The sequence below is a fragment of the Apium graveolens genome, unplaced genomic scaffold (assembly GCF_009905375.1).
Source record: "Apium graveolens cultivar Ventura unplaced genomic scaffold, ASM990537v1 ctg5777, whole genome shotgun sequence".
NCBI classification, from domain to species: domain Eukaryota; kingdom Viridiplantae; phylum Streptophyta; class Magnoliopsida; order Apiales; family Apiaceae; genus Apium; species Apium graveolens.
Genome location: NW_027419094.1, coordinates 27,613 through 38,526, shown reverse-complemented (window position 1 = coordinate 38,526; position 10,914 = coordinate 27,613). Strand labels below are relative to the sequence as shown.

General features: G+C 33.9%; 1 protein-coding gene across 1 annotated transcript; it reads right to left on the bottom strand.

Annotated features, from left to right (window-relative positions):
* Nucleotides 1-9,139: 9,139 nt before the first annotated feature.
* On the bottom strand, nucleotides 9,140-10,399 carry LOC141702827 (uncharacterized). Its single transcript, XM_074506435.1, has one exon. It carries the CDS (start codon nucleotides 10,397-10,399, stop codon nucleotides 9,140-9,142), a length of 1,260 nt encoding a protein of 419 aa, XP_074362536.1.
* Between the last annotated feature and the right edge of the window lie 515 nt (nucleotides 10,400-10,914).

The following is a 10,914-nucleotide window of genomic DNA, read 5'->3' as shown; positions in this document are numbered from 1 at the left end:
AGAACTTCACATACTCATGGTTGGATCATTCATAAGTTATTTTGAAAAAATCATAACATTAATATGCGACTAAACAGTATTAAGAAGTAGTGGTCAAAATACTAGTTGACTGTTAAAATAACAAACCAAATAAATTTATTTTTTTCTAAAAAAATTATCATATCACTAATATATATAGATCTTCACATCCTTATGGTTGGATTATTCATAAGTTATTTTAAAAAAATCATAACATTAATATGGGACTAAACAGTATTAAGAAATACTGGTCAAAATACTAGTTGATTGTTAAAATAACAAACCAAATAAATTTATTTTATTTCTAAAATTTTTATTATGCCACTAATATATATAGAACTTCACATACTTATAGTTGGATCATTCACATGTTATTTTGAAAAAATCATAACATTAATATGCGACTAAACAGTCACTACAAGAAAAACGGCTTTTTCCTACCAGCATTTTGGTAGGAAATGGTCTATTTCTGGTAGGAAATGGGGGCAATTCCTACCAAAAGGCTTGGTGGGAGTTGCTCCAGTCGGAATTGCTTCGTGGTAGGAATTGATGCTTGTATTTCAATTGACCCCACTTGCCAAGTGTCAGTCCATGTGGCGTGCCACATAGTACGCCACATCACCTGCCACGTCACCTGCCACGTCACTCAAATATGGACCCCAGTTGATGATTTGGATTGTGGGGCCCAGATACGTGGCATGCCACGTGGCATGTCCCTTTGACAAAGTCAAGCCCTTTTCCTACCAGAATTGGTAGGTTTTGTGTCACTTTTCCTACCAACGTTGGTAGGCTTTGATTGATCAACATTTCCTACCAACCTTTTCCTACTATATATCTTAGTTTATAGAAGAACCAAAACCTACCTTTCTGGGTTTGTAATGGGCATTCTGGTAGGTTATATTTGGTAGGATTTTATTGTTTATTTGTCAAAAAATTATTTGTTTCTGGTCATTACCATAAACTAAAGCCAAACACAAACCAAAACACAAGTAACCAACATACAAATACATAATCAACAAGCACAAAATAGAATTCAGTACATGATTAATTCATAATTCGAACAATTGTATCATTTTCGGACATAGTTACCGGACACTAAGGATTGACCAACCATCCATAATTAAAACAAAAGCTAAGTTTCCGGCAACTATATCCCTACTTTAGAAATTCACCATTATCCTAATAATGCTTACAAGAGCATAATACTGAAAACAATCCAAGTCTAACCAAAAGCATTTTAACCAAAATCATTTAAGTCTAACAATTTTAACGACAAACTTCATAAAACAAAGAGTTTTAGGGGAGCAGATTTAGTCATCCTCACGATTGGAGCCTTCAAAATTTCCTTCTTCATCTTCGCCTTCAGATGCGCCTTCTTCCCCATTAGCATTCTGACCTTCCCCATCAGCAGCCTCAACATCGCTTTCATCGTCAGAGATGTCTGTTACATCAGTCTCCTCATCAGAACTATAAAGAACCTGCAATGCATAACCGATTCGCGATAAATCATCGACGCTGAATAAATGGCAGATTGGTACGAAAATTGCAAAAGAAAATTACCTCTTTTTCCTTCTCCTGATACCTCTTGAACATATCTTCCACAAGCTCTTTCACGAGATGCAGCACTTCATTTGAAACAAACTGAGTGAATTCAGTTCGGTTTCCAGGATCGCTAAGATCAAGGGCAGCTCGAGCAAGATTCTCAACCTCTTCTTCATTAAGTTGTCGCTGATAGGTAGAAGGATTGGTTTTCAGGATCTCAAGAACTCCACCTACCACAGTTGCGAATAACTTGGCAAGGACACCTCTATTACGAGCAGCACCCGCATCAGAAGTTTCAGCCCTGTTCTCCGCTTCTTCATCATACTGGACTGACAAATCTTTGATCAGTTGACGGGCGGAAGTTCTCGGAAAACCAACAAGCCTGTTATTCTTAGGCTTTTCACCAGCAGGTACTGTGGCCATCAACCACCACTGAAATGGCTCCACGGCATTCTCAGCTGTAGGATCAAAGTTATTTTCTTCAAGTATCTTTGCATAGCTCAGCTGTAAAAGATTTGGAAATAAAGTGTTACAGCTTCTGACCTAAAATACAACATCTCAATTTTTTGCTATATAATTCAAGAGACTTCGTTCAGATCAGATAAATAAAACAAACTCAGATAAAAATAAGATGTTGATAAATTTTAGTATGAAACAAGCCTAAATTTGCATTAAGACACATTAAGACACATTTGCAAAATTCAGCATTATGAACTGTATAGAGCAAATCAAATAAAGTTCTGGAGTTCACAAGATTTGGCTAATAAACATTAAGATACATTTGCAAAATCCAGCATTATGAAACAAGCCTAAATTTCACTATCAAAATCATCTTGAGATATATGGTAGAATCATCTATCCGGCTAATAAAAAAATCCAAAAAACAAATACCAGTAAATACGTGGGACGTTAATTGCTTATATAAATTGTATAGAGCAAAGTCTAATAACGTTCTGGAGTTCACAAGATTTGGCTACACAGTGAGAACATTGATTAATTTCTGGAGTTCACAAGATTTGGCTACACAGTGAGTTTATGCAAAATCCAGCATTATGAATTCCAATATGCATAGAAAACCTAACTTGTATTTCAACATATAAATGCATAATCAAACTCGTTAAAAACTCAGATATATTGTCATTTACTTCTAATAAGTTATATAAAACAAATTATCCAATTTTAATTTCATACCGCAATTTCCTTTGCAGCCTCAGTTGTGTAAATTGGCATGCCATCAGCATCCGTTTCCTTGCGAGTGTGTGTTTTGTCCCACACTTCAAGGCGAGTTGGCACAATGCCATTCTTTTCCTCAGTTAAAATCTAACATATAGATGCATAAAGATAATTAATATTAATAAACAAGATTCTAAATCCAAGTTCTATTTTACTAGATTATGAAGTGAATGTTACCTTCTCCACTTGCTGAAAAGATCTTGCACCAGCGCTGTGCAAGGTAGTCACCTTTTGACGATTTGCTTTTCCCTTATCTGATCGTAGCTTGTGTTCATCCGACTCCAAGAAATGAACCATCCCTTCCCATACCGGATCACTGAAGTAGGAAGGTTTAACTTCCAGCAGTGGCTTTTTTAACTTCTCGGAATTTGCATAAGCTCGCTCCTTTTCTTCATGCACTGTTCGCTTAATCAATGCCTTGAGATGCCCAGCTATAGTCCTATAAGCCTCCTTACGACTTTGACCCTTCTCATGTCTGAAATATTTCTGCAATTTATATAAACATAAGTTGTTCAATAGTGCAGAAATTACATGCAAATGATTATAGTAAACAAATAAAATGTTTAAATAAGTATGTAATGCCACCTTTTAACATAACCTTTTCCTCTTAAAACATTTAAATTAGCAATTACCTATATTTTGATAATAAAATAAACATCAAAAAGTTGAGAAACCAATTTTGTCCTAAAATAATACTCTTATTTCTGTAATACTAATACTGAAACGGAGGAGCGTTTGCCTCTTCATTCTGATTTAATTGCCAAATCTTGGAGCAAACAGAAACACAAACACAGTAGCAAACAACTAAACTATCAATTAAAAGTACATGTGTACTTGAAAGTAAATCAAATTTAAGACGATGGATACTTACATAGAGTTCAGTAATAACTTTCTCAACCCATTTAGGATACATATCATTGATATCAGTCCACGTGTAAGCTCCCACTGGCCAGAACCCGCGAACAATGCCCAGAATTGTCTTCTTTGCTTCATCATGCATTATGCTATAAAAATAATAATCGTTACTAATTGGACATATATTAAAGTTAGGTAAAGTAGTAAAGAATAAAATGCAAAAGTCTATAAATTTAGACTTACACTCCATTTGAAATATCAATACGAGTCGGCTTTGCTGGAGGTGTGGAACCAAATAGTCCACGGGAGTTTGCTCGCTTTCTTGGACCCATCCACTCAACTAATTCTGCCCTTGTCTTCCCGCGGGGATAAGACTGTGATATCGCTAAAGCTTTGGCCTTTACCTTTGATGCTGCCGTCACTTTGCCTTTGCATTTTCCTTTGCGTGAACTCGCATTTTTCTTAGACTTAGCGATCTTTCCATTCTTATTCACTGGAACTTTGTTGCCTTTCTTTACAGATGCCACAGGACTCTTACCCTGGAAAACCTTTGCCATTAACCCTGTAAAAAACAATATCAAGTAGTAAATTAAACAATAACCCTGTAAACAATATCTTCCTAAGCTTCAACCATAACGGACTAAGCTTCAACATATATGTCTGTTGGCATAGCAACAGACACACACTACGCACATTTTGTCGACTGACCAAACACACACTATCGACCAAACACACACTATTTTACAACTATATATGACTACTACACAAGTGTATGTGTTATGTGTATGTGAATCCACTACATATTACAATACTAATTCACTGCAACATCATACGTATACCTAAAACTTAATACGTAAACTTAAATAAACATCAAAAACATCAAAATACATATTTAAGCACATAGTTTAGTAAAAAATGACTGAAAAACCCATAGTCAAAGCATAGTTTCATCAAAAATCAATTTTGATGGACTTAAAATCACATTTAAGCACAACCCATATTTAAAGCATGCATAATAAACACAACCCATAAATATTGCATGCATATTGCCCAAAAGCCCCAATATCTAGCCTAAAATCCCCTGTTTAACACCCGATACTCTTTAAAATTGCAAAAGTTAACACCCCAAACACAATAAACATCTAATCAATGATACTCAATACACAATAATGCATACATATGATCATATACACACATAATCATATAAAATCGAATAAAAAATGAATAATAACAAAAGGGAAAATACATAAACGAATAGCTGAAGAAATTAATAGATGAAGAAAGCTTACCAATCGAAGAGATGATGAAGAGATGATGAAGAGATGAAGAAGAGATGATGAACTGGTAGGGTAAACACAGAGAGAGAGAGAGAGAGAGTATGGTGAAGAAATGGTGAGAGAGAGTATCGAAAGGAAAGAATAATGTTGGTAGGGTATATGTGTTTAACCCCCAATTAATTTTTTAATATTTTATTGTAAGATCAGAACCTACCAATATTGGTAGGTTTTGATCCCAAAACTGGTGGGTTTTGACCTGCGCGGTAAATTCATTTTTTTCGCCAAAAATTTGGCGGAAACGCCAAAAAAAATGAGGTGGGATTCGAACCCACACCCCACAGAATCATTTACAATATACTAACCATTGTGCCAAAATGTTTTTTCTGAAAAAATTGACACAAACAAGTATATCTTAGTTAAAAAAATTGGATAATTTTTATTTAAAATCGAATATTTTACAAAATTATTAAAATAACAATTTAATTATTATTTTCAGGTGTTGCCTTTTCCTACCAGTTTTTAGGTGTATTTCATACCACACTTGGTAGGAAATACCCTATTAGGAAAAGGACAAACAACTTTTTTGGGCAAAACCTACCAATTTTGGTAGGAATTAAAAGTTTGTTTTATATATCTATTATAAAAATATAATAGCTTAATTTTTAAAAATTCAATATTTCGACAACATGTATAAAATTAATGTATCTAATCATCCGTAAGGTTGGATTATTAAAAAAAAAAATCCAAGTGTGTAATCCTCAACATCCCCGACACTTTGAGTTGAAAACCTAACTCAATCTTCGAACAATCTCGACGTTCCGTTTTCTAAACGATTTTCTTAGTCATAATTGTTTTCTTACCCAAATTTTTTTCCTAGTTTTATTTCACTATAAAATGACATTTCACTTGAAAAGTTTTAATTTATCGAACCATTTTCATATTTAATATTTTCTTGTCGTAATAATTATAATTATCCAAAAAACAAATGAAAACACGGGATGTAAGTGTGATCAACTAACTTTTAGAGTTTCACTATTAAAATGAATAGATGTTTATGTTTATAGAGTTTGATCAACGGAAATGTGACAAACTATGGGCAAACAGTACAAAAAATATATTTTTCTTATATTTTTTTTCTATAGATCTATTATAAATACATAATAGCTTAATTTTTAAAAGTTTTATACTTCGATTACATGTATAAAACTCATATATCTAATCATCCGTAAGGTTGGATTATTAAAAAAAATCCAAATGTCTAACTCATCCCCGACACTTTGAGTTGAAAACCTAACTCAATCTTCGAACAATCTCGACGTTCCGTTTTCTAAACGATTTTCTTAGTCATAATTGTTTTCTTACCCAAATTTTTTTCCTAGTTTTATTTCACTATAAAATGACATTTCACTTGAAAAGTTTTAATTTATCAAACCATTTTCATATTTAATATTTTCTTTTCGTAATAGTTTCTCACATTTCCTACCAATATTGGTGGGAAATAGGTGGTAGCCATTCCCTACTAGTTTTGGTAGGAAATAACTGGTTGGAAATACGCCGTTTTTGGTAGGTTTTAAAACAGAAGGTTGGGAACCGCCATTTCCTACCACATATTTCCTACCAAATGTTATTTCCAACCAGTTATTTCCTACTGGAGGTTATTTCCAACCAGTTATTTCCTACTAGAGGTTATTTCCAACTAGTTATTTCCTACTAGAGGTTATTTACAACCAGTTATTTCCCTCTGTAGAGAAAACCAGTTATTCTCTATTTAAATATAGAGAATGTAGAAAATTTACCAATATAAAAAATGTAGAAAACTCACCATTAAAATTCATTACTAGAACAATTAAATTTCAAAATACATATCAATCAATATCTTCAAAACCATCGGTTTCTTCTTCTTCTTCTTCTCCAATTCTTCTTTCTTCTTCTTCTTCTTCTTCTTCTTCTTCTTCTTCTTCTTCTTCTTCTTCTTCTTCTTCTTCTCTACTTCTTTCAACTTCTTCGTCTTCTTGTAATTCTTCATCTTCTTCCTCTTCTTCTTCCATATTTTGAGTTCGATCAATTCGAATGGGATCATATTGTGCGAAATCAATAAAAAAGGACGATGAAGACGCATTTGATACATTCTCTTGAAAAGCCTCTTCATTTGGTTCATTAGTAGTTTCATCAATAGGGCGATTTTTACAATTCACAACGGTATACAAATTGCTCCGAGGATTCAATACACCGGGAGCATAGTATACTTGAATTGCTTGACTAGCCAAAATAAATATTTCATTCGACTTCAACCTTGATTTCACATCAATAGTCACAACACGATTTTTATCAACCCGAACACCATTTCCAACACTATCAAACCAATGACATCTAAATAAATAAACAAAATTTCCTCCTCCATAGATAAGCTTAATAATTTCTTCTATTTGACCATAGTAATTAACAAGAACATCATTGTGAAAAGTGCCTTTAACAAAAACCCCATCATTAACATGAAACTTATATCCATTAACCAAACAACCTTGAAAAGAGAAAATATCGCATACCGGCCCATCAATCAAATATTTGAAAAGGTCATAGTTTACACCATTTTCAACCTATATACAATAAAAATATGTATTATATTAGAATATTTTTATATCAAATGTACCATATAATATGCGGATTAATGAAAGTACCTTTTCTCTAAACCAAGGCTTAAATTTGGTTTTTTGGAGCGACTCCAATCTTTCATTTGATATATGTGGATCATTCGCACGTATGTGGGCATCAAATTCCCTGAAATACAAAAGTAATTAGTAAATTATATATAACACTATACAAAAGACACATGTAGTAAATTAACATTTAATTACAAAAGACACATGTAGTAAATTACCGAATGTACGGTTGAACTTCCGGCATATTTAGTAGCACATAATATTCTGCAATCATCAAATCACTTTTATTTAAATACCCAACAACGTGCTTCCCAATAGTTTGAAGAGGATATCTAAAAACTTCTAAAACATTTTCTTCTTGTGCTTCAACCACAACTTCATTACGACGTGCGGTATTATGAACCGTGTTTATGGAAGAGCGAAAGTAAAATGAAGAAAAATTGATCATTTCTTCCTCAACATATCTCTCCGCAATTGAACCTTCCACCCGTGCTCTATTGCCGACCTTATCTTTCATATGCTTCAACAATCGCTCAAAAGGGTACATCCAACGATAGTAAACCGGTCCTCCGAGTCTACATTCTTCAATCAAGTGTACAAGTAAGTGTTCCATAATGTCAAATAAAGCCGGTGGAAAGACGGTTTCGAGCACACACATTGTCCTCACTACATGTTTTTCCAAGACATCCAAATCTTCATGTAGTAAAACGGATGAGCAAATATCAAGGAAAATATTTGAAAGAGCGGTGAGAGCTTCCACAATATAAGATGGTAAAAATTCATGAAAAGCAATTGGCATTAACTTTTGCATGAAAATATGACAATCATGCGATTTAAAACCGGTAATTCTTAAAGTATCCCATTTGATACAACGGGATATATTCGAGACACATCCATCGGGAAGTTTAAGTTTAGAGATCCAATCACACAAAAGCCGGAGTTGAGTTCTAGTAATTGTGTAAGGTGCTTTAGGCATGATCCCCTTTTCATCGATCCACAAATCACGTCGTACATCTAGATATTTGCAATCCGCCCTTGATTTTTTTTTATCTTTAGTCTTGATACGATCATTTACAATTGTGTAAAATATATTCTCAAACACATTCTTCTCGGTATGCATAACATCAATACAATGTCGTAGATCATGAGATGCCCAATACGGTAGTTCCCAAAACATTGAAAAGTGGGTCCAATGATGATCTACTCCATAGCCCCTAGGCTTGAATTTACTAAAAGTGTTTCCGGGTGGAGCAAAATCTATTTGCAATAAAGAAGATAGTAATTTCTCACCCTTGGTACGACCATCAAACACTTTAAGTTCCGTTGTAGCATATTTTTGATTTTTCTTTCGCATCGGATCATTTTTATCCAAAAATGTTCGATATGTTCCATAGAAACAACATTTTCCGCAATTCTTGAGTTGGAAACCTTGTACATTTCCAACAAAAACCGGGCATCCCATCTTCCCTTTTGTTGACCAACCACTAAGCATACCTAAAGCGGGAAAATCACTAATTGTCCACATAAGTGCCGCCTTCATGATGAAATTTGTTTTCAAATGTTGATCATAAGTTTCAACCCCGCTTTCCACAAAATAAATAATTCGTTCATAAGCGGCCTTAGAAACACATTGAGATTTTTTTTCGGATTATCCGGACCGGGAATTAGTAGTGTCATAAACATGAACGGTCTTTTCATACACATAGAAGGAGGTAGATTATAGACGACCACTACAACCGGCCACAATGTGTATACATTATTTCCGGAATTTCCAAATGGATTGAAACCATCACTCGACAATCCAAGTCGAACATTACGAAACTCCTTAGCAAAAGATGGGTATCGCTTGTCAAAATTTTTCCAATCATCTCCGTCCGAGGGGTGACTTAGCTCTCCCTCTTTTATTTCTCTATTCTTGTGCCAAGTCATATGTTTAGCCGTATGCTCCGACATGTATAATCGTTGTAAACGGGAAATTAGCGGAAAATGTCTTAACACCTTCTTTGGTATTTTTCTTCCATTTTTTCCCATGATATCTTTGTAACGATCCTCTTTGCAAATGTCACAAACAACTTTTTTTTCGTCGTTATTATAAAATAACATACAATTATTTGAACATACATCAATTTTTTCATATCCCAACTTCAATTTTTTCACCATTTTCTTCATTGCATAATAAGAAACCGGTAGCTTATGATCTCGTGGCAACACTTCCCCAATAATATCAAGTAGTAAATTAAATGATTTCTCACTACAACGAGATACGTCTTTGAAATGTAACAATCTCGTAGTGAAAGAGAGTTTTGTATAATTTTTGTTACCGGGGTAAATAGGAGCTCCCGACTCATTGGCATCGGTGTAAAATTGAGAAGCATCAAAATTTGGAGATTCTTCGGCATCATTCATACTACTACTATTACTACCCCTCATATCATTGAAGCTATAAAAATATTGCCCGGAACTATCTCGTAACAACCCAAACATATCCACTAGTGGTTCCACAATTGGTGGTGCACGTCGTTTACGATGACATGTCCGTCGAGACTCCGTTGTTGGCTCTTTCTCACCGTGTAAAGTCCACACGGTATATGATTCAAAAAATCCGGAAGCATACAAGTGAAACTTTATGGTATCTAAATTTTCCCAATGACCATTCCCACAATTCTTACAAGGACACAACGCCTTATCTTTTGTCAACCCACACCTTTTTGCCGAATCTAAAAATTCTTCCACACCATTTTTATACTCATCCGTTAACGTAATGCGATCACTTTTCATACGACGTGACATCCAACCACGGTTTACATTTGACATCTACAATATTAACAGAACTACAATTCAATTTAACTTCACTTTTTGGAATTGTTAACATTTCAAGCATATATAAATTATTAACATACAAATTATAACATCTTTCTCACCATCTACAATATTAACAAACACCATTTCAATTTAACTTCACATTTTTTCTCTTCAATTATAAAGCATATACAAATTATACACAATATCATCCTAACTAACATAGAACAAAAAAAAACTTACAATATTGAAATAAAGAACAATGAGATCAAATTATACCTTTACAATGAAAGTGATTCTTGAAGAAAAAAACTTCTCCCTTTTCTCCTTCTTCTTCTTCTTTCTAAATTTTCATCTTATCTTCATTCTATTAACACCACCCAAAACAAAACTAAAAAGGTGGTGGGTCCATTTTTAAAATATTATTAATTCCAGACCTTTTTCTACCAAATATGGTAGGAAATGCTTTTCACGGCCAGATGTCCTTTTCCTACCAATATTGGTAGGAAATGACCTGAATTATTAATATT